At 31.7% G+C, this 25352-nt stretch overlaps 1 protein-coding gene across 6 annotated transcripts in view; it reads right to left on the bottom strand.

Annotated features, from left to right (window-relative positions):
- The window catches only part of LOC142317391 (uncharacterized), a 207688-nt gene that overhangs the window by 76525 nt on the left and 105811 nt on the right, over nucleotides 1–25352 (bottom strand). For 4 of the 6 annotated variants that reach the window (XM_075353921.1, XM_075353922.1, XM_075353920.1 and 1 more), the window contains exon 5: nucleotides 17779–17917. In XM_075353921.1, the coding sequence (XP_075210036.1) occupies nucleotides 17779–17917 (139 nt within the window). Of the gene's footprint in view, nucleotides 1–17778; nucleotides 17918–21312; nucleotides 21485–25352 lie in introns of all 6 variants that reach the window. The other 2 variants (XM_075353925.1, XM_075353924.1) reach the window with 1 other exon arrangement.

Raw genomic sequence — 25352 nt, forward strand, 5'->3', positions numbered from 1 at the left:
GTCCAGTCGAACAGACACATGATTTTCGACTGCGCAGCTCTTGGGAGGGTCAGAACTCAGGCAACCCTGGAACTTATAAATCAAGGGGAAAATTGGCCGCTCATAAGCGACGAACCAACGTGGCGAGAGCCGCATTGTCGGACTGTGTGGATGTACGTTGATGCCGTTGTATTATTCAACCGGCATCAGTATATTTAAGTGAAAGACTCCTACCGCTCTACTGTGGGAAGCTAATCTAGAATTTATGGCTGACTATACTAGCCAGATTAAGGCTCTAAGAGCTTTAATGGGGGGTCAGGTATTTGCTGGAATTTAGCAAACGAATTCGTGGCATCGAATTGCTGTCTAAAGAAATAAATTTTATTGTGGATGTCTTATATATATTTTTAGTAGCTGAGGGGGTGCACCTACCCATTTTAGAAAATATATGACAAGTAAGCGGTTGGGACATGTAAGCCGGTGGTGTATGGCACCACATTTAGTCCTCTCATGCTGTTAGGTAAGCTCTAGGAGCTATTTCGAACACTGGTTGCTAAACTGTTTCGAGGGTCAGTAGCCGTTTGTGGCACAGATTCGGTCTTATACTTTAGGACGGAATGGGCTGGTGGCGGGAGAAATCCTAAGCAATCCAATCTAGTTGTGCTCCTCCCGTTTTGATTGCAATGGACTGAACCAAATGTGCCCAAAAAAGACCAAAATCCAAAAAAAGTTTGATTTTGAAGTTTTATTAATGACAATAATAAACCTTCATTGAGAGCTTTTCAACGAATATCATACATCGTACTTATTTTCATTGGTTCCAGAGTTTTAGCCAAATAAAATTTTAATTAATGAAATTTCGATTTTATAAGGGGAAGACCGCATCAGCTCGAATCAGACATTTTTTTTAACTTTTTAAAAAATTTTTTAAAATTTATATTGATTTATTAATAATTAACCTCTGATTGTAAAAACATTTTTACGATAAATAATAATTCAATAATAACAATAAAAAAAAAATCAGAAGTTATTAATGAAATAAAATTTTACGTACTTTTCATTTTAAAAAAATTTAAAAAATGTATATATGTAATTTAATAGGTCATGAAGAAGTCATGTAGTGCCCACATCAAATTTTTTCAATATATTCGTGCGGAGAACATATCGAGAAAGAAAATCTCGATTCTTTTCAGGGGTATTTTAGAGAAAACTTTATTAGAAACAAATTTTTTACCTACAATCCATGTATAAATAATTCAAAAAAAGCAACCCCCATCTCTTAATTTTTTTTGTTCGTTTCGTCTAACTGTCTTTGATTAAAATATTTTTCAAAAATTTGTTTAAAGTTTATATTTCATATATAGCTATCAAGAAATGTTTCCAACTTTTTTAAATTATAGACCTGCGACCTAAACTGAAGTAAAGTTTCTTGAAAATTTTGTTTTTCTTATTTTAGCCTTTATTGAAAAGGGGTATTAAATTTGGAAAAAACATTATATAAGATAAATTTGTTAAGCTTAACCTATATGAGAATATTTTTTTGGAATTTTTTCAAAAAATGTATTTTGTTTTAATTCCGTTATTATTTTAACTCTTTTTAATTTATTTTTATTATTAATTTTTCCTATTTTTCCACATCACTTTAAGGATAATTAAAATTTAAGTAATTTTTGGCTTCTATAATACCCTAGGCCCAAAATAAGAAGCATTTTTTTAATTTCTAACATAAAATTTATATTTACACGATTTCCCAAAAAGATACTGTATATGTATTTAGGGTGTATATATGTATGTCTGTTTATTCCACCGCAGTAGCTCAACGGCTGTACCGATTTAGATGTGTGACCCCGCGTAGGATTCCTTACGTTCCTTACGTTACGTGACATAGGCTGTGTGTATATATATATATATTTAAATAATTTAAAAAAATTATTTTACATAAAAATAACACTTTTTGTTTTTTTGTCTTCAGTCATTTGACTGGTTTGATGCAGCTCTCCAAGATTCCCTATCTAGTGCTAGTCGTTTCATTTCAGTATACCCTCTACATCCTACATCCCTAACAATTTGTTTTACATATTCCAAACGTGGCCTGCCTACACAATTTTTCCCTTCTACCTGTCCTTCCAATATTAAAGCGACTATTCCAGGATGCCTTAGTATGTGGGCTATAAGTCTGTCTCTTCTTTTAACTATATTTTTCCAAATGCTACTTTCTTCATCTATTTGCCGCAACACCTCTTCATTTGTCACTTTATCCACCCGTCTGATTTTTAACATTCTCCTATAGCACCGCATTTCAAAAGCTTATAATCTTTTCTTCTCAGATACTCCGAATGTCCAAGTTTCACTTCCATATAAAGCGACACTCCAAACATACACTTTCAAAAATCTTTTCCTGTCATTTAAATTAATTTTTGATGTAAACAAATTATATTTCTTACTGAAGGCTCGTTTCGCCTGTGCTATTCGGCATTTTATATCGCTCCTGCTTCGTCCATCTTTAGTAATTTTACTTCCCAAATAACAAAATTCTTCTACCTCCATAATCTTTTCTCCTCCTATTTTCACATTCAGCGGTCCATCTTTGTTATTTCTTATTAGGGCAAAAAAAAACTGTTTTTAAAAAACTATACTGATATTAAATAAGGTAAGACAATACATTTCTATTATCAAAATCTGTAACAATTTAGAATTAAATACATGTTAAATATATATATAATAGACAATAATATAAGCTTGTGCCGAATAGCACAAGCTAAACGAGCCTTCAGTAAGAAATATAATTTTTTTACATCAAAAATTAATTTAAATGTCAGGAAAAGATTTTTGAAAGTGTATGTTTGGAGTGTCGCTTTATATGGAAGTGAAACTTGGACGATCGGAGTATCTGAGAAGAAAAGATTAGAAGCTTTTGAAATGTGGTGCTATAGGAGAATGTTAAAAATCAGACGGGTGGATAAAGTGACAAATGAAGAGGTATTGCGGCAAATAGATGAAGAAAGAAGCATTTGGAAAAATATAGTTAAAAGAGGAGACAGACTTATAGGCCACATACTAAGGCATCCTGGAATAATCGCTTTAATATTGGAGGGACAGGTAGAAGGAAAAAATTATGTAGGCAGGCCACGTTTGGAATATGTAAAACAAATTGTTGGGGATGTAGGATGTAGAGGGTATACTGAAATGAAACGACTAGCACTAGATAGGGAATCTTGGAGAGCTGCATCAAACCAGTCAAATGACTGAAGACAAAAAAAAAAGACAATAATAGATAATAAACAATGTTTAAGCGTTCCAGAAAAAAAAAAAATTGTTACAAATTCTTACCGGCCCGATATCATTTATTAAACATCGAATAATCATAAGAATTGTATTATTTCTGTAAATGTGATATATATTTCATATAAATAAAATAGGGTAAGAGTTTTGTAACAAATATTTCTATTTTTTTCTTCTTATTTGGAACGCTTATTTTTATTATTATTTTTTTTTGTTTCACCTCCAGGACAACCGTTAGTAATTGCTTCAGAGGATGAGATAAATAATTTGTAGCGTGTGTGAAAATACCATGTCTGATTGGGATCGAACCCGGGACCTCCGGATAAAATCTCAAGATGCTATCACTCGCTCCATGGAGGTTCGCATGTGTTTTTTTTGTCTTCAGTCATTTGACTGGTTTGATGCAGCTCTCCAAGATTCCCTATCTAGTGCTAGTCGTTTCATTTCAGTATATTCTCTACATCCTACATCCCTAACAATTTGTTTTACATATTCCAAACGTGGCCTGCCTACACAATTTTTCCCTTCTACTTGTCCTTCCAATATTAAAGCGACTATTCCAGGATGCCTTAATATGTGGCCTCTCTTCATTTAACTATATTTTTCCAAATGCTTCAATTTGCCGCAACACCTCTTCATTTATCACTTTATCCACTCGTCTGATTTTTAATATTATCCTATAGTACCGCATTTCAAAACGTAGTAATCCTTTCTTCTCAGATACTCCGATCGTCCAAGTTTCACTTCCATATAAAGCGACACTCCAAAAATATTCTTTCAAAAATCTTTTCCTGACGTTTAAATTAATTTTTGATGTAAAACAAATTATATCTGTGACTGAAGGCTCGTTTTTCCTGTGCTATTCGGCATTTTATATCGCTCCTACTTCGTCCATCTTTAGTAATTTTACTTCCCAAATAACAAAATTCTTCTACCTCCATAATCTTTTCTCCTCCTATTTTCACATTCAGTGGTCCATCTTTGTTATTTCTACTACATTTCATTACTTTTGTTTTGTTCTTGTTTATTTTCACGCGATAGTTCTTGCGTAGGACTTCATCTATGCCGTTCATTGTTTCTTCTAAATCCTTTTTATTCTCGGCTAGAATTACTATATCATGAGCAAATCAGTAGGATCATTATCTTTTCACCTTGTACTGTTACTCCGAATCTAAATTGTTCTTTAACATCATTAACAGCTAGTTCTATGAAAGATTAAAAAGTAACGGGAGTAGGGAACATCCTTGTTGGACTCCCTTTCTTATTGCGTGTAAAAAATGTTTATTATATAGTATTCTTTATTACATATATTTAACATATATTTCATTGTAAATTAATAACAGATTTTGATAATAGAATTGTAGTGTCTTTTTTTATATCATTTTGTTAGATTTTTGAATGGAAGAAATGATGTCTGTGAGACTCTTACTGTACGGTTTACAATTTCATTGTAATAAATATTATTATGTTTTATTTTTCTTTGAATTTATTTATTTATATATTTTTAAACGGGTTATATTTATCGATGTTTTGTTTCTCTGCAAGGAGTAGAACGTAATAACGAACAAGATTTAACATTTCCAGTCTTTTTCAACAACTAGATAATTTTTTTAATTGGTTCGTAAAAATTATACTAGATTAATAAATTTTAAGTGGACAGCTCGCGTGAATAGGTTATTTCCTTACTTAATTATTAAATTTCTTTTAAATATGCATATTATATTCACAGGTTCATAGTTTACCGTTATTTTTAACTTATATACTTTATTTTACCTGAGATATAATAAGACAAAAAAAAAAAAAAAACACACTACATGGAATGTTGTATGAAAAACTTCTTGCAAACTGTTATTTAGAAAGATAAATTATCTTCATTATTCAGGACTTCAAGACATTATACAGACTATGGAGCTTGCAATTATTTTCAAAAGTGTACGTTAATAACGGTCGGTATCATTTTGCTCTAGGAGATTCTCATCAATTATGCAAGCCGTCTTTCTTTGAAATCGTTTTATTCCCTTCTATTTGTAAATATAAACAGTTATAATTATTATAATTATAACTTTTTCTTCATTTTTTGTTTAAGGAAATATTTGTATAATATTTTGAAATTAAAAAAATAAGTAGAATCGATGATTTCACTGATGAACTATGAACTTTAACTTTTAAACTTAACCATAAATAAAGGGAAAGCGACACAGTGAAATTTATTAAATCTCAATCGACTCGGATGGATGACACACTTTACTAACCCATAAATACCGGGATAAATTTATAAGAAGTACTTAATAATTTTAATCGCTCTCTTCAGATGATTATTTTGATTTTTATCAATTCCTTTACTTTCTTTTACGAAGTACAAAGACGTATTTTAATGGCTAAAAATTTCAGTTTTCAAAATTCAACGTAATTATACATTTTGATCATCCCTGAATCCATTTCGACTAGTTTCGCTGTGACGTCTGTATTTCGTATAACTCAAAAACGATTAGCCGTAAGATGTTGAAATTTTGGATTTAGGAATGTTGTAATATCCATTTTGTGCTCTACTTCTTTTGATTGCAATCGACTGAACCAAAAGTGTCCAAAAAATCACAAAAACCTTACCTACTTGTACGAAGTAAAAGTATTGTAATCGCGAAAAATTTCGGTTTCCATATTTTAACGGAAATATCCATTTTGACTATACCTGAATCCATTTTTACTAGTTTCAGCATGACATCTGTACGTACGTATGCATAACTCAAAAACCAGTAGCCGTAGGATGTTGAAATTTTGGATTTAGGATTGTTGTAACATCTAGTTGTTCAGCTTCCCTTTTGATTCTACTAAAAGTATCCAAAGAAGGTCAAAATCAAACAAAAAGCTGCATTTTGGACTTTTCCTTAACGGCAGTAATAAGCCCTTATTGAGAGCTTTTCAACGATATATCATAAGTGGTAATTATTTTCATTGGTTCCACAGTTATAGCCGAATTTTAATTAATGAAATATTTGGATCTTACAAGAGGAAGAAATATCGGTTCGAATAATTTTTAAAATCTTAACGATTATTGAAATAGAATTTTTATTTCCTTGTACGAATTAAAAGGAAGAATTATAACCGCGAAAAATTTCAGTTTTCAGATTTCAACGGAAATATCTATTTTGATCCTCCCTAAATCCATTTTGACTAGTTTCGGCGTGACATCTGTATGAAGGTTTATATAACTCAAAAGCGATTAGCTGTAGGAAGTTGAAATTTTGGATTTAGGACTATTATAACAACTAGTTGATCACCTCTTCTTTTAATTGCAATCCACTTGATTAAAAGTCTTCAAAAAAGACAATTATCCAAAAAAAAGGATTTTGAACTTTTTCAAGGATTTTGCAACTCCCATTATGATTTTGCAATCGACTGGACCAAAAGTGTCCAAAAAATCACATAAAATTTGGATTTTGGACTTTTCTTTAACTGTAGTAATAAGTCCTCATTGAGAGCTTTTCAACGATATTCATAAGTTGTGCTTATTTTCATCGGTTCCAGAGTTATAGCCAAATAAAATTTTAATTGATGAAATATTTGGATCTTACAAGGGGAAGGCACATCGGTTCGAATCAGACTACCATCTCATTTTTTTTTTAATTTAAATATATTGATTTATTAATTAACCAGTGATTGTAAAAAGAATTTTTAAAATAAATAATTATTCAATAATAACAATAAAAAAATCAGAAGTTCTTATGTTAAATAAAATTTTATGTACTTTTAAAAATATGTGTATGTAATTTAATAGGCATTATTACATATGTAAATATGTAATAGCTCTGGTGAAACATCTCATTATTTAATATTCATTGAAAATTATAATTTAGAATCGTATTGTTTTTGGATTTTCTAGTTTAATTTCTGTTTAATTTTATCTACATTAAAGTTAACTACAGAGCGACTGAAAAAGAGACCCTCACAAGAACAACATATACACTGAGGCATACATAATCGATCTTTAATAAATTGCAAAAAATTCTTATCTTTTAGTTCATTACTCCTCTGATATTGTAGGACAATATTCTCCCTTAGTCGGAGTTGATCATCGTTTCATTTATTTGTTTTTTGTTGCCAATCATTTAATCGCTCTTTGATTTGATATAATTTTTCTGATCTTAATTTGTGTACACGTTCTTTAGTTTTCAAATTTTCTCTCTCTTTATATTCATCATCCTCTCTTAATCTTTTTATTCTTTCCTTTTTCTTAACATCTTCTTCCACTTCATATTCATCTTCTTGTCGTTTTTTTGAGATATATTTCTTCATGTTATCTTTCTTTTTCCTGTTTGATTGTTTCTTTTTCATTTTTGATTATTCACCAAATAATCTGATAATAAAAACGGAATATTTTACACCGTTATGTCGAAGTTAACATTTGTAATTATTATACAGGAGTTCACTAATCGGAATAGTTCAATTATTATTAACTTTTATTTATACTATAAACCTGAAATCTAAAACTTTTGTTAATCAGCAACTCATGAAGATACGAATAATATTGATCTAGTAATACGAGTAATAAAGGGACTTTTCTCTATCGTAATATTTTTTGAATTAATAATTGTATAAATATTTGATGTTAATAAAAACTAATATTTCAGCAATCGTGTAACTACCCACTTTATTAAAGAATTGGAGGATCGTATCTCACTTTCAAATAAAGTAAGTTTAAATGAAGTGTAACAAAAATGTGTATATGTAATTTAATAGGCGTAAAAGGAAGTAATGCGGTGTCCACATCAGATTTTTTTTTTGTATTTCAAATGAAATAAATTTTTATTGCCGACCTCTTTGGCTCAGTAGATAGCGTCTCGGTACTTTTTGCGGAGGTCCCGGGTTCGTATCCGGTCAGGCGTCTTTTAATATGCTACCAATTTTCACCGGGCCAATTTTGTATAAGGCCCCGATGGTAATTTTCAAATAGTATACCGAGTTCTTATTTTGTGGAATTTGATATTGAAATTAAATTTCAGTAGAGAAAAAATGGTATAGAATTAAAACTCAGTTTAATTTTCTTTCATTAAACAAGATTTCAATTTTTAGTTTTCCGTCTTAAACGATATAAATGTTCAGAAGTGGAAAGAGAAATGAACATTGGTAAAATAGTCGGAGCATACAGGAAAGTTAAGGAAAATTTTGGAGTACATAAATTAAAATCTAATAATGTGTTAAACAAAGATGGTACACCAATATATAATACGAAAGGTAAAGTCGATAGATGTGTGGAATATATTGAAGAGTTATACGGAGGAAATGAATTAGAAAATGGTGTTATAGAGGAAGAAGAGGAAGTTGAGGAGTCTGAAATGGGAGAAACAATACTGAGATCTGAATTTAAGACAGCATTAAAAGATTTAAATGGCAGAAAGGCTCCTGGAATAGACGGAATACCTGTAGAATTACTGCGCAGTGCAGGTGAGGAAGCGATTGATAGATTATACAAACTGGTGTGTAATATTTATGAAAAAGGAGAATTTCCGTCAGACTTCAAAAAAAGTGTTATAGTTATGATACCAAAGAAAGCAGGGGCAGATAAATGTGAAGAATACAGAACAATTAGTTTCACTAGTCACGCATCAAAAATGTTAACTAGAATTCTATACAGAAGAATTGAGAGGAGAGTGGAAGAAATGTTAGGAGAAGACCGGTTTTGTTTTTAGGAAAAGTATAGGGACAAATGAAGCACTTTTAGGCCTCAGATTAATAGTAGAAGGAAGATTAAAGAAAAACAAACCGACATAGTTGGCGTTTATAGACCTAGAAAAGACATTCGACAACGTAGACTGGAATAAAATGTTCAGCATTTTAAAAAAATTAGTGTTCAAATACAGAGATAGAAGAACAATTGCTAACATGTACAGGAACCAAACAGCAACAGTAACAATCGAAGAACATAAGAAAGAAGCCGTAATAAGAAAGGGAGTCCAACAAGGATGTTCCCTATCTCCGTTACTTTTTAATCTTTACATGAAACTAGCAGTTAATGATGTTAAAGAACAATTTAGATTCGGAGTAACAGTACAAGGTGAAAAGATAATGATGCTAAAAAATAAACAAGAATAAAACAAAAGTAATGAAATGTAGTAGAAATAACAAATATGGATCGCTGCATGTGAAAATAAGAGGAGAAAATATTATGGAGGTAGAAGAATTTTGTTATTTGGGAAGTAAAATTACTAAAGATGGACGAAGCAGGAGCGATGTAAAATGCCGAATAGCACAAGCTAAACGAGCCTTCAGTAAGAAATATAATTTGTTTACATCAAAAATTAATTTAAATGTCAGGAAACGATTTTTAAAAGTGTATGTTTGGAGCGTCGTTTTATATGGAAGTGAAACTTGGACGATCGGAGTATCTGAGAAGAAAAGATTAGAAGCTTTTGAAATGTGGTGCTATAGGAGAATGTTAAAAATCAGATGGGTAGATAAGGTAACAAATGAAGAGGTATTGCGGCAAATAGATGAAGAAAGAAGCATTTGGAAAAATATAGTTAAAAGAAGAGATAGACTTATAGGCCACATACTAAGGCATCCTGGAATAGTCGCTTTAATATTGGAAGGACAGGTAGAAGGAAAAAATTGTGTAGGCAGGCCACGTTTGGAATATGTAAAACAAATTGTTAGGGATGTAGTATGTAGGGGTTATACCGAAATGAAATGACTAGCACTGGATAGGGAATCTTGGAGAGCTGGAACAAACCAGTCAAGTGACTGAAGACAAAAAAAAACGATATATACTGCTGTAACTATTACAGCTTTAACGGGAAAGTATATAAATTATAAAAATAAGAAAATAATTCTAAAAATTGGTCTTAAATCTAAAAAAGTTTTAACTTTTATACTATAAGGAGATTTTTAAAAAGAATTTAACCAAAAAAAAAAAAAATAGATTTAAATAAATTGTAAATAATCTGGAAAAGTTTTTTCCCCAGATTATTTACAATATATTCAATGCTCCCCGGTCTAAAAATTTATTTTGTCAGCCGGACGGACGTTTGTGGATATATACGTATGTATGTATATTGCCCTGAATTTTGTCATATTATTCTAGACCCTGCTGACTGATTTTCTTTAAACTTAGTAGACAGGACCTTCAAGGGAAAACAATCAATTAAATATTTGATAATACTGCGAAACTTAATAATGGTTTCACAGACTTAAAATCTTGAATCTTTATTGAATCATTCTAGTAAAAAATCTGATGTGGACACCGCATGTCTTCCTTTTACGCCTATTAAATTACATATACACATTTTTAAAAGTACATAAAATTTTATTTCACTAATCACTTCTGATATTTTTTCATATTCTTTTTTTATTGTTATTATTGAATTATTATTTATTGTAAAATATTTTTTACAATCAGAGGTTAATAATTATTAATAAATCAATATATTTAAATTGAAAAAAAAAGGAGATGAAGTCTGATTCGAACCGATGAGCCTTCCCCTTGTAAGATCAAAATATTTCATTAATTAAAATTTTATTTGGCTTTAAATTTTCTACATCAAATGACTTCCAAGGTACTACAAAAATGTTTGGCCCTTCCTACTACAACAGATTGTGGTGACAATAATATTTTATTAAATTAAAACAAAAAAAGAATTTTAATTTAAATCCATCTCGCAAGAAATTGCATTTAAAATGTAAAAATCGTATTTTTGTTATATTCTACTGTTCAATATTTCATGAAAAATGAAATTAATTAAAAACGTCCATCCCCCTAAAAAATTCAAATTTGGTTTATTTACAATAAGTTTTTATCTTTTTGTATTTTTTAAATAATATTAAAAAAAGTTCTTTTTTTAAATTTATTATCACCATTTAGGGTATTTATTTTACCCGTATACTTTCATTTTAGTTGGGAGCCACAAAATGAAAAAAAAAAAAAATTTTTTTTTTAATTTCGGTTATTGTTTTTCGATAAAAATAATTTATTTTATCATAAAAATACAAATAAATTTTAAAATGATTAAACTGAGGAAAAATCTGATACAGACACTACATGACTTCGTTGTTCGCCCAATTATACATATACATTTTTTTTTTAAATGAAAAGTAAATAAAAATTTATTTCAGTAATAACGTCTGCTATTTTTTCATATTTTTATTTTTGTTGAATTATTATTTTTTGTAATTTTTTTTACAATTAGTAGTTATTAATTATTAATAAATTAATAGATTTAAATTTAAAAAAAGTTAAAAAAAAGGAAATTCGAATCGATGTGTCTTCCCCTTATAACATCCACATATTTAATTAATTAAAATTTTATTCGGCTATAACTCTAGAACCGATGAAAATAAGTACTACTTATGAAATATCGTTGAAAAGTTCTCAATGAGGGCTTATTACTGCAATTAAGAAAACATCCAAAATCCAAAAAACTTTGGATTTTCGACTTTTTTTGGATACTTTTGGTCAAGTCGATTTCAATCAAAAGGGAAGATTAAACAACTAGATGTTACAACAGTCATAAACGCAAAATTTCAACACACTACGGCTAATCGTTTTTTGTAATACGAGATACATACGTACGTACGTACAGACGTCACGCTGTAACTAGTCAAAATGGAATCAGGGATGGTCAAAATGGATATTTTCGTTGAAATCTGAAAACCGAAATTTTTCGTGATCACAATACTTCCTTTACTTCGTACAAGGATGTAAAAATGTATACCATTCATCAGATTGCGATGAAACTTTGGTGAATTGTTGTGCGTACGACCGCGAAGGTTTATGAATTAGTTTGAATCCGCTAGGTGGCGCTGGGGTGGAGATATTTTGAAAAATTGTATTTACGGACCGATTTGGCTCAGATTCAGAATATATATTAGTTACGTGAAAAGAAAAAGTTTTTCATACCCGCTAGATGGCGCCGGTGTCAAAATATTTTCGAAACAAATATACAGACAGACATTCTTCTATATAAATATACATATAAAAGTCAATGTTTGTATATATTGCCGATATAGATTAAAGAGAATCTTAACTAGAATTCTATAATTAAATAGAATTCTATACAGAAGAATTGAGAGGAGAGTGGAGGAAGTGTTAGGAGAAGACCAATTTGGTTTCAGGAAAAGTATAGGGACAAGGGAAGCAATTTTAGGCCTCAGATTAATAGTAGAAGGAAGATTAAAGAAAAACAAACCAACATACTTGGCGTTTATACACCTAGAAAAGGCTTTCGATAACGTAGACTGGAATAAAATGTTCAGCATTTTAAAAAAATTAGGGTTCAAATACAGAGATAGAAGAACAGTTGCTAACATGTACAGGAACCAAACAGCCACAGTAGCAATTGAAGAACATAAGAAAAAAGCCATAATAAGAAAGGGAGTCCGACAAGGATGTTCTCTATCTCCGTTACTTTTTAATCTTTACATGGAACTAGCAGTTAATGATGTTAAAGAACAATTTAGATTCGGAGTAACAGTACAAGGTGAAAAGATAAAGATGCTACGATTTGCTGATGATATAGTAATTCTAGCCGAGAATAAAAAGGATTTAGAAGAAACAATGAACGGCATAGATGAAGTCCTACGCAAGAACTATCGCGTGAAAATAAACAAGAACAAAACAAAAGTAATGAAATGTAGTAGAAATAACAAAGATGGACCGCTGAATGTGAAAATAGGAGGAGAAAAGATTATGGAGGTAGAAGAATTTTGTTATTTGGGAAGTAGAATTACTAAAGATGGACGAAGCAGGAGCGATATAAAATGCCGAATAGCACAAGCTAAACGAGCCTTCAGTAAGAAATATAATTTGTTTACATCAAAAATGAATTTAAATGTCAGGAAAAGATTTTTGAAAGTGTGTGTTTGGAGTGTCGCTTTATAGGGAAGTGAAACTTGGACAATCGGAGTATCTGAGAAGAAAAGGTTAGAAGCTTTTGAAATGTGGTGCTATAGGAGAATGTTAAAAATCAGACGGGTGGATAAAGTGACAAATGAGGAGGTATTGCGGCAAATAGATGAAGAAAGAAGCATTTGGAAAAATATAGTTAAAAGAAGAGACAGACTTATAGGCCACATACTAAGGCATCCTGGAATAGTCGCTTTAGTTTTGGAAGGACAGGTAGAAGGGAAAAATTGTGTAGGCAGGCCACGTTTGGAATATGTAAAACAAATTGTTAGTGATGTAGGATGTAGAGGGTATACTGAAATGAAACGACTAGCACTAGATAGGGAATCTTGGAGAGCTGCATCAAACCAGTCAAATGAGTGAAGACAAAAAAAAAAAAAAAAAAAATAGATTAAAAACTGCTGGACCGATTTACGTGCTGGTTTTTGTAAAACGGTCTGCGTTGTTCGGATAAGGTTTAAAGCCATTGAAATCTTCGATCTGACCAGTAGAAAGAAAGTTAGGGGTATTTTGAACTGTCTACTGTGTTTAGAGAGTAGTTTGAATTAAATCCGATAGGTAGTGCTGTTCTGACAATTGGATTTATTTAATTTCCGACTTTTATAAAGTGAAAAGTTAAATTTTGTGAAGTTTCGGTTATGTTGAATTTTTTAATGCTTCATCAAACTTTCATTTGAATTTATTTAATCTATATAAATATACTCAAATCTAGTAATAGCGACGCATTGCCGGGTCTATTAGTTTTTGATAAAATTGGGAAACGGGTGGAGCTGTTTTCGCCGAATTAAAATCCCGAATCTTTTATTGGATCATTTTAGCAAAATATTCAGGATTATCATAAAAGAATGGTGCGGTTTCAGTAATTCATAGGAAGATTGTAGGGACATTTGTAGATGTTATGTTGGTATCACTGAAAGTTTCCAATTCAAAAGTTTGTTTATCAGCAGGTGTAACCACAATGTCAGTTCTTGTATTGTTGTTGCGGTGAGTTTAGGAAGTCACTATGTTCTCGGATAAATACAAAGCAAAGTGTGTTTTATTGATGGCTGAATTAAAATCCTTAATTTTAGTTCAACGTGCGTTTCGACGTGAATTCGGGAGAGATCCGCCGCACAAAAATAACATAACACGTCGGTTCAAACGATTCGAAGAAACCGAATCGGTTAAGAAACAGAAATCAACCGGCAGACCAAGTGTACCGGACGAAACGGTTGAACTAATTAGACGATCGGCAATTAGAAGTCCCGGGAAGTCCATCCCCCGTCGAAGCGTCGAATTAGGTATTCCAAAATCAACAGTTCACAAAGTTTTACGTAAAAAACTGAAATTACACGCTTATAAAATCCAGATACTGCAGGAATTGAAACCCGATGATGGTGTAAAACTTTACAATTTCGCCGTTGAAATGTCGGGCAGAATAAGTGAAAACGAATCATTTTTAAACGATATAATCTTTACAGACGAAGCTACATTCCACGTGAATGGATGCGTTAACAGACACAATTCACGAATACGGGCCTCTCAAAACCCACACGCAATTATTGAGAAACAACGCGATTTGCCTAAAGTTAATGTTTGGTGTGATGTGATGAAAAATCGTGTAATAGGGTCTTTATTCTTTGCCGAAAAAAACAATTAATGGAGTTGCGTATCTTGACCTTTTATCGATTATCGCTTTCCTCAGCCGGATGAACTCGAAAACATTCATCGACTTCATTTCCAACAAGATGGTGTTCCCCCCGCAGTTCAATGCGTCGGTCACGGAAGCTTTGAACGAAAAATTTGGAGATCGATGGATAGGCCGGTAAGGACCCGTACTTTGGCCTTCAAGGAGTCCAGACCTGACACCTTGCGATTTTTTCTTGTGCGGGTACATCAAAAGCGTTGTTTATACGCAAAAAATTCGCGACTTAAACCGGTTAAAAAAACAGGATTAATGAAGCGATGACAATCGTTAACGAAGAAATGTTAACTAATGTTTGGAGAGAAGTTGAGTTTCGTTTGGACATTTGTCGAGCGACTAAGGGCGCGCATATTGAAATTTATTAATTATGTAAAAAAATGTTTGAGACGACAAATTTGAAAAATAAAAAACATAAACTGTAAGTAATTCTGTTTTAATTTAAACCATGTTCAAAACCGCACCATTCTTTTATGATAACTCTGTATTTCTTACAAATGTTAAATTTTTTTATTAAGGTCACAAATTATCTTCTTTTTTTTTGTCTTCAGTCATTTGACTGGTTTGATGCAGCTCTCCAAGATTCCCTATCTAGTGCTAGTCGTTTCATTTCAGTATAACCTCTACATCCTACATCCGTAACAATTTGTTTTACATATTCCAAACGTGGCCTGCCTACACAATTTTTCCCTTCTACCTGTCCTTCCAAAATTAAAGCGACTATTCCAGGATGCCTTAGTATGTGGCCTATAAGTCTGTCTCTTCTTTTAACTATATTTTTCCAAATGCTTCTTTCTTCATCTATTTGCCGCAAATACCTCTTCATTTGACACTTTATCCACCCGTCTGATTTTTAACATTCTCCTATAGCACCACATTTCAAAAGCTTCTAATCTTTTCTTCTCAGATACTCCGATCGTCCAAGTTTCACTTCCATATAAAGCGACACTCCAAACATACACTTTCAAAAATCTTTTCCTGAGATTTAAATTAATTTTTGATGTAAACAAATTATATTTCTTACTGAAGGCTCGTTTAGCTTGTGCTATTCGGCATTTTATATCGCTCCTGCTTCGTCCATCTTTAGTAATTTTACTTCCCAAATAACAAAATTCTTCTACCTCCATAATCTTTTCTCCTCCTATTTTCACATTCAGCGGTCCATCTTTGTTATTTCTACTACATTTCATTACTTTTGTTTTGTTCTTGTTTATTTTCATGCGATAGTTCTTTGCGTAGGACTTCATCTATGCCGTTCATTGTTTCTTCTAATTCCTTTTTACTCTCGGCTAGAATTACTATATCATCAGCAAATCGTAGCATCTTTATCTTTTCACCTTGTACTGTTACTCCGAATCTAAATTGTTCTTTAACATCATTAACTGCTAGTTCCATGTAAAGATTAAAAAGTAACGGAGATAGGGAACATCCTTGTCGGACTCCCTTTCTTATTAGGGCTTCTTTCTTATGTTCTTCAATTGTTATTGTTGCTGTTTGGTTCCTGTACATGTTAGCAATTGTTCTTCTATCTCTGTATTTGAACCCTAATTTTTTTAAAATGCTAAACATTTTATTCCAATCTACGTTAACGAAAGCCTTTTCTAGGTCTATAAACGCCAAGTATGTCGGTTTGTTTTTCTTTAATCTTCCTTCTACTATTAATCTGAGGCCTAAAATTGCTTCCCTTGTCCCTATACTTTTCCTGAAACCAAATCGGTCTTCTCCTAACACTTCTTCCACTCTCCTCTCAATTCTTCTGTATAAAATTCTAGTTAAGATTTTTGATGCGTGACTAGTTAAACTAATTGTTCTGTATTCTTCACATTTATCTGCCCCTGCTTTCTTTGGTATCATAACTATAACACTTTTTTTGAAGTCTGACGGAAATTCCCCTTTTTCATAAATATTACACACCAGTTTGTATAATCTATCAATCGCTTCCTCACCTGCACTGCGCAGTAATTCTACAGGTATTCCGTCTATTCCAGGAGCCTTTCTGCCACTTAAATCTTTTAATGCTCTCTTAAATTCAAATCTCAGTATTGTTTCTCCCATTTCATCCTCCTCAACTTCCTCTTCTTCCTCTATAAAACCATTTTCTAATTCATTTCCTCCGTATAACTCTTCAATATATTCCACCCATCTGTCGACTTTAACTTTCGTATTATATATTGGTGTACCATCTTTGTTTAACACATTATTAGATTTTAATTTATGTACCCCAAAAGTTTCCTTAACTTTCTTGTATGCTCCGTCTATTTTACCAATGTTCATTTCTCTTTCCACTTCTGAACACTTTTCTTTAATCCACTCTTCTTTCCCCAGTTTGCACTTCCTGTTTATAGCATTTAATTGCCGATAGTTCCTTTTACTTTCTTCATCATTAGCATTCTTATACACAAATTATCAAAAATGTTTATTTATTATTTATATCCTCTATAATAAAATTAGTTTATATATTTTTCTTTATTTTAGATATAGTTTGCTTCAGAAAAGGATTTAATGGGAGGTCATTGTATATATATTTTCTACATCAATAGGCTACTAATCGAACTACTATAAAAAGATACTTCCCGTCGCACTTCAATGGTCTGTAGTAACAAAATATATTTTTTTTTTTAATTAAGGATTATTTTTAAATTTGATTTAAATTTAAATCAATTGAAATGCATGAGCCCTCAAAAAAACCGAAAATATCGACTTAGAAAGTCTCAGTTTTAAATAATATTATTTTTGAGTAATCCACGATTTTTTGTTTTCCATTAAGGCAAATTTCCTCATTGGAAAAGAAAAAAAAATCGCATTATCAAGTTTCGTGTAATCGAAAGTCAACTATATTTATATTTATTACTTTTTATAATTTCTGCTTTAGTTTAAGTTATCATTTTAACTAATACGTTTAAAGAAATAAAACTAGTTTAAGAGGACTACAATGTATTACCTGAAACTGAATCCCTCACAATAGAATGACCATTCCTGAGCGCAATCTTCTTCACACTGTCGTATCGATTCACATTGCAAAGTTTTTCTAATGTATCGTTCCATCAGTTTCCGTCCCGGAGCCAGCCGGCGAAAACATGCTAATAAAAAAGATGAAAAACATTTAATTAATTTTTTAGAATATACAAATAATCTACGCTATTAAAAAAAATAATAATGTGGTGGTGTACGTGCGCGGGCGTTCGTATATGTATATGTACGAAACGCTTATACGAAATCGAGCAAAACGAATGTTACGAGGGATATTTCTAAAGTAAAGACCGTTGGGAAATTTCTCTCCTTAAGGTTGGCAAACCTGTGTCGTTCATGGGCATATCAGTAACGTACACACTGCACTTTAATCTTTACATGGAACTAGCAGTTAATGATGTTAAAGAACAATTTAGATTCGGAGTAACAGTACAAGGTGAAAAGATAAAGATGCTACGATTTGCTGATGATATAGTAATTCTAGCCGAGAGTAAAAAGGATTTAGAAGAAACAATGAACGGCATAGATGAAGTCCTACGCAAAAACTATCGCGTGAAAATAAACAAGAACAAAACAAAAGTAATGAAATGTAGTAGAAATAACAAAGATGGACCGCTGAATGTGAAAATAGGAGGAGAAAAGATTATGGAGGTAGAAGAATTTTGTTATTTGGGAAGTAAAATTACTAAAGATGGACGAAGCAGGAGCGATATAAAATGCCGAATAGCACAAGCTAAACGAGCCTTCAGTAAGAAATATAATTTGTTTACATCAAAAATTAATTTAAATGTCAGGAAAAGATTTTTGAAAGTATATGTTTGGAGTGTCGCTTTATATGGAAGTGAAACTTGGACGATCGGAGTATCTGAGAAGAAAAAATTAGAAGCTTTTGAAGAAAGAAACATTTGGAAAAATATAGTTAAAAGAAGAGACAGACTTATAGGCCACATACTAAGGCATCCTGGAATAGTCGCTTTAATATTGGAAGGACAGGTAGAAGGAAAAATTGTGTAGGCAGGCCACGTTTGGAATATGTAAAACAAATTGTTAGGGATGTAGGATGTAGAGGGTATACTGAAATGAAACGACTAGCACTAGATAGAGAATCTTGGAGAGCTGCATCAAACCAGTCAAATGACTGAAGACAAAAAAAAAAATATATATATATAACAAGTATACAACTGACCATCACGAGACATGCACTAACGAATCGGGATTTTTCGTTAGTGATCGGTAAATTCCGGTGCTAAGTTGGACGCACACACAGACACACATACAAGTACCTTTAGTAGGCTAGTATGTATAATAATAATAGTAAATATATATTTTTTTAAATTATATAATATATAATAATATTTATTTATCAATCACTGAGAGCAAGGTGGCAAAGTGACTGGTCGACTGCTGTCGATAATAAACTCCGACGGATTAAAGATTCATTGTTGCCATGGGACTACTCTTGCAGAAATACTCTTCGTGAGGAAGTAGTCCTCTGCCGATTACGGGTAGGACATACGAGGATCACACACGAGTACCTAATGTCAGGAGGACACGCACCCCTATGCACATGTTGCAACTGCCTCATGACTGTGCACCACATTCTCATAAACTGTATATGTTATGCGTGTAAATTTAATCTACCCAGAAACATCCGTGGTATCTTCTACAATGATAACGAAATTTTGAACCGGATGTTTCTCTTTTTGCGTAGTTCCAGGTTACTGCAAAAAATGTAATATTATCATATATATTTTTATACTAGAATAGTTTTTGATAATTTTTTTCCTTTTCTTTTTTATATTTTTTTTGGTTCTATTTGTTTAATTTTATTATCCGAGAAGGGAGTCTTTTGCACACCCTATCGGAATTAGATAAGTTTTATATAGTTCCTTTTTCTATTATTTTAACTTTTGTATTTTAAGGACTCCGTCTGCGATATTAGTTTTGAGTTTTATTTCACTTTTTTTACTTTTATTTTAATAAATTTTTATTATATGAATTTTAAACCTTATAAGTTTTCTTATTTTAGAGTTATTTTACCTTTTTATTAAAGAAAATACCGGGCGATGATAACGCACAGGCGTTTTTCGCCCACAAACAAAAAAAAAAAAAAAAAAAAAATCAACTATACGCTAACCGATAAATTATTAAAGAAAGATAACTTTTAAATCATGTAAAAATGTTAAGCCTGATCGAGATTGAACCAAGAACCTTCCGAATGTAAGGCACAAACGCTACCATTCTGCCACAAATTTCGGCATAATAATTTATTAATATAGCAGCATGAGTGAAATTCAGAGGTGAACTCTCTCAACCCTTCTACATAAAAACTGGATTGAGGCAAGGAGACGGCCTCTCACCACTCCTTTTTAACTGCGCCCTCGAATTTGTCATGAGAAAATGGTATGAAATAAATCCCAAAAATATAAAAATGGGTACTAAGAAAAACTCCATTACACTAAATTGCCTAGGATTTGCAGATGACCTCGCTCTTTTAGCAAATAATATTTAAGAAGCCAAAACACAAATCATGAGCCTTCAAAACCTAGCACAAAAGATAGGGCTTCATATCTCTTTCGAAAAAACTGCACTGATGGCCATAGATCCTCTGGTAATAGAGCGCATTACGGTAAACGATCAGAAAATTAAAATAGTAAAACAATTTAAATATCTAGGGGAAATAATAACTTATAATTTAAATGAAAAAGTGACATGGCAAAACAGGACAAATAAAATGATTAAATCCCAAAAATTAACTCGGTCAACATATAACAAAAAATGCCTTTCTGCTAAAACAAAACTTAAACATTATAAAACTGTAGTACAGCCAGAAGTCACCTACAGAAGCGAGACCCTTTTCAAAATCACTCAGAAAAACGGAATTGAAAAAATTGTGAAAATAGAGAGGAGAATTGTCAGAACGTGTATCAATAAAAAACACCAAAAAGAAGGCCGATGGTGGATTGTGCCAAATGAGGTGGTGTATCGAGAAATAGAGCCTGTTACTGATACTATGCGGAAAAAAAGAATCTCTTTCTTCGGTCATCTCATAAGGACACCGCAAACAAGACTGTCAAGAAATATCATTGAAAAGCTCTGGTTCCAAAAGCTAGAAGTAGGATGGATCAAAGAAATTAGAGAAGATATGAAAGAATTGGGAATTTCCCTGACCGGCCTACAGAATAAAACTGGAAAAATTACAAAGCTAAAAGATAAAAGCATTAGATTTAAACAAAAGACAGACAAACGACAAAATACAACGAAGAGGGTGTTTACGGATGAAGAAAAGAAAGCAAGATCTGAACGGATGAAGAAATACTGGGCAGCTCGAAAGAGTAAAATAACACGCTTTTCTCAGAAAAGATCCAACTAAAATTGACTTAAGTGGTCCCATGTTGGCCGTAAAAGCATAATAATAATAATAGCAGCATGAAATGATAAAAAATACATCGAATTGTTTTTATAACATTTTTTTATAAAAATATATATTTTCTTAGATACTTACGTGGATTTTCTTCTATTATTATATAATTCAGTTTATGTCCTTTAATTGTCACTAATGATGATAAAAAGGCAGATAAAATAAGAATTATTAAGTTCATTTTTGATTGTTAAAAAAATCTTTAAATTATAAAGTTCAACGATAAAAATTACGATTCATAACATAGCTTCTTTAACTGTAAATATATTTTTTATTTTTGTTATATTTATACAATATTATTGTATGCAAAAAGAACGATTTTAAATGAATTCTAATTACCTGTAAATAATTATAAGTAAACGGTATTAAATAAAAATATTCTGAAGTACATATAACGAAAGTGAATTTACTATTTATTAATACATCGACGTGAATGAAAAATGCAATTCATGTCGATCCATCTTGAACAGTGCAAAAAATATATAACCTTGTTAAATTTTCCTTTATACGTAGATCAAGAAAATATAATAGCAAATACATTCCAGAAGTGACTTTAACAAAAAAAAATCCCTTTCGGCACGCTGGAACACTGAAGTAGATTTCACCGGTGCTAAGTAGGAGATAAAAAAATGTTCCTCCTTAAAGTTAAGAAAAACATCAAATTTAATCAATACGACAATGGTTGCATGTTTAGCATACGACAAGCCCCATCTTTTTATAAAATTCCAGCAAAATGTTGGTCATCCCGTACCGTAAGGGTTGATCATATCAAAAATTGTTATAGACAAAAGTTTTAGCTAATATTTAAAGGAGTAAACCACCACTTTAAACCGATTCGATAATGCGCCTATTGAGGGAGGTATCTTTTTTTTTGTCTTCGAAACCCCATTTTTTCCACCCCTGGGTCAATAGTTGGTGATATCAAAAAACTTTACGTATATAAGTTTTAGGTCCTTATTCAAAAAATAGTAGGAACTTTAAACAAATGCGATATTTTAGTTAATAAGAAATTATAGCGAAATTTGTTTTTTTGTTTTGGTCATCCCTTACCGTAAGGGTTGGTCATATCAAAAATTGTTACAGATAAACGTTTTTGGTAATGCTTAGAGGAGTAACGAGCATTTTAAACCGATTCGATACCTTGCTTATTAAGGGAAGTATGATTTCTTCTTTTTGAAACCCCATTTTTTCCACCCCCTGAGCCAATGGTTGGTGATATCAAAAATCTTTACTTAGATAAGTTATCCAAAAAAATAGTAAAACTTTATACGAATTCGATATTTTACTTAATAAGAAAGTTAAAGCGATATATATATTTTTTTCGAAAAAGCCCTCCCATTTCCACCTCCCCCCATGGTCTGATTTTACTCATTAACGAACTCGACCGAGATATTTGGGCGTTCTATTTTATCTATCAATTTGAAAGTGATTGGCGGAAAATTACGGCAGTTATCGTGTCCAGAAATTGAAATAAATAAATATATATATAAACTTTTGAACTGACGATGGTTTTGGCGTCTGGGGGATGAAACGCCAAGTAATGTCGAAATTTTCCGAAGGTCGAATCATGGTATCCATTACAGTAGGTAGCTTTCTTATAAAATCTAACTAATAGGATTATTGCTTTATAATGGGAATACATTTATTCAATAATACTGTTTTAAGTTGAAAATTTTATATGAAAAAAATTACATAAATTCACAAAATAATCACATATTATATTAAAATTTTATAGGATGTAAAAAAAAAAAGACGGTAAAGTATTTTATACCTTCTATATTTTGTCTATTGAGGGCTTCGCCCCCCCCCCCCATAGACTACTATTTACAAATAAACTTAAGTGGAAAATTATAGTTTGTAAGCATAAAAATAAAAAATTTTCTACTTTTTGAGTAAAATTTTGATATACCTCCCCCCTAATACTAAACTCCGTTCACTCTTAGTAACCAAAATTAAATGGTTTCAATGATTTACATTCAGAAGTAATCGTATAACATCTTATAGAATTCGGTTAATCAAGTCTCGAAATATCAGGTAAATTGATAATTTTTATTTTATCTCAAAGTAAAATTTACAATTTTCCGTTAAGGCGTAAGTTTTATTAAAAAAAATCTGATGTGGTGCCACATGACTTCCTTGTACGCCTATTAAATAACACCTTTTTTTTTTTTATTGAAAAGTACGTAAAATTTTTTTCATTAATAACTTCTGATATTTTTCATATTTTTCTATTAGAGGTTAATAATTATTAATAAGTCAATGCATTTAAATAAAAAAAAAAAAAAAAAAAAAAAAAAAAATGAAGTCGGATTTAAACCGATGTGCCTTCCCCCTGTAAGATCCAAATATTTCATTAATTAAACTTTTATTTGGCTATAACTCTGTAACCGATAAAAATAAATACCACTTACGATATATCGTTAAAAAGGTCTCAATGAGTGTTTATTACTTAAGTTAAGAAAAAATCCAAATATTTTGGATTTTGGGCTTTTTTGGACACTTTTGATTCAGTCCATTACAGTCAAAAGGGGAGGTGCACAACTAGATGTTACAACAGTCCTAAATCAACAATTTAAACATCCTACAGCTTTTGAGTAATACGAGATACATACGTACGTAGGTACTGACGTCACGCCGAAACTAGTGAAAATGGATTCAGGGATGGTCAAAATGGATAATTCCTTTGAAAACCGAAATGTAAAGGAATTTAATTCCTTTACTTCGTACAAGGAAGTAAATATGTGCAGTAATAATAACAATAAATTTATTTTTAATTATGTAATATTACGTAGTAATAAAATACACTATTACAGAAACCATCTGTAAATATGGTCATATACAATTCCTTGAAGAGGAATTTCCATCGAATCGCCTGAAATATTACATTGGAATATTTTGTTACTCTCTCTTTTTCTGTTTAGCTCCCGGAACCACCGTAAGGTATTACTTCAGAGGATGATATGTATGAATGTAAATGAAGTGTTGTCTTGTTTGTACAGTCTCATCTCGGTCATTTCTAAGATGTGTGTTTAATTGAAATCCAACCACCATTCAACACCAATATCCACGATCATATACTATTCAAATCCGTATAAAAGGTTGCCTTTAGTAGGATTTGAACCTAACTCTTGACTTCGAAATCAGCTAATTTGATGAGTTCACCACTTGACTAACCTGGTGGGTAATATTTCGATCCTGAAAATTCTCAAACATACGGTAAGCCCAGATTGATATTATTGCAATAAAATCGAAAAGACCAGGTTATTACCTTCTACTCCTAAATAGAATTTCTCAATTACGTAACCAAAGTGATACACTAATGTAATATGGAATCATCTAACTGGCTCAGGGTTGCAGGGAACTTGAACTCTGGGGTCATAAACATAAGTTGACGTTTAGCCCGGAAAAGACCACAATGATGCTCCTCAAAGGCAGTTTGGCAGTGAATCGGTAACTCCATATTTCGATGGCAGACCAGCGTATAAAGTACGTTCAGGTTCAAAAGTTCCTCGGAGTGTTTCTTGATCAGAAACTGCAATTTAAGAAGCATCTTCAAATGTGTCGCGGAGACGACTTCTTTGAAATTCGACGTGTGGTCAATCCTGATTGGGGGTCTTAACTTTAAGACCATGAGCAACGTGTATAAAGGCGTGTGTGAGGCTATTACGTTATATACGGGGCCTGTTTGGGCTGATAGGCTAAAATGTAAAAGTTATCGAGACGTATTATGAAGTATTCAATGCCGAATATTTGTAACAGTAACGGGTGGTTACCGTTACAAATGTTGTGTGGTTACAGAGATTAAAACGGTTTAGAAATTATTTTGAATATACTTTCACCCCTATATCTGATCAACTTAATATTATATAATGTTAAATAACTTAATAAAATACGTACATTCCAATAAAGTTCATTTTTTACTGCCTTGTATCAAATAAAGGTAAGGAAGTATTGTGATCGTAAAAATTTCGGGATTTCAACGGAAATATCTATTTTGACCTGTTTCGACGTGACGTCTGTACGTATGTATCTCGCATAACTCAAAAATGATTAGCTGTAGGATTTTGAAATTTTGGATTTGGAACTGTTGTAACATGGATTTTGCATCTCCCCTTTTGATTGAA

The sequence above is a fragment of the Lycorma delicatula genome, chromosome 1, assembly GCF_047948215.1.
Source record: "Lycorma delicatula isolate Av1 chromosome 1, ASM4794821v1, whole genome shotgun sequence".
In the NCBI taxonomy this organism is placed as follows: domain Eukaryota; kingdom Metazoa; phylum Arthropoda; class Insecta; order Hemiptera; family Fulgoridae; genus Lycorma; species Lycorma delicatula.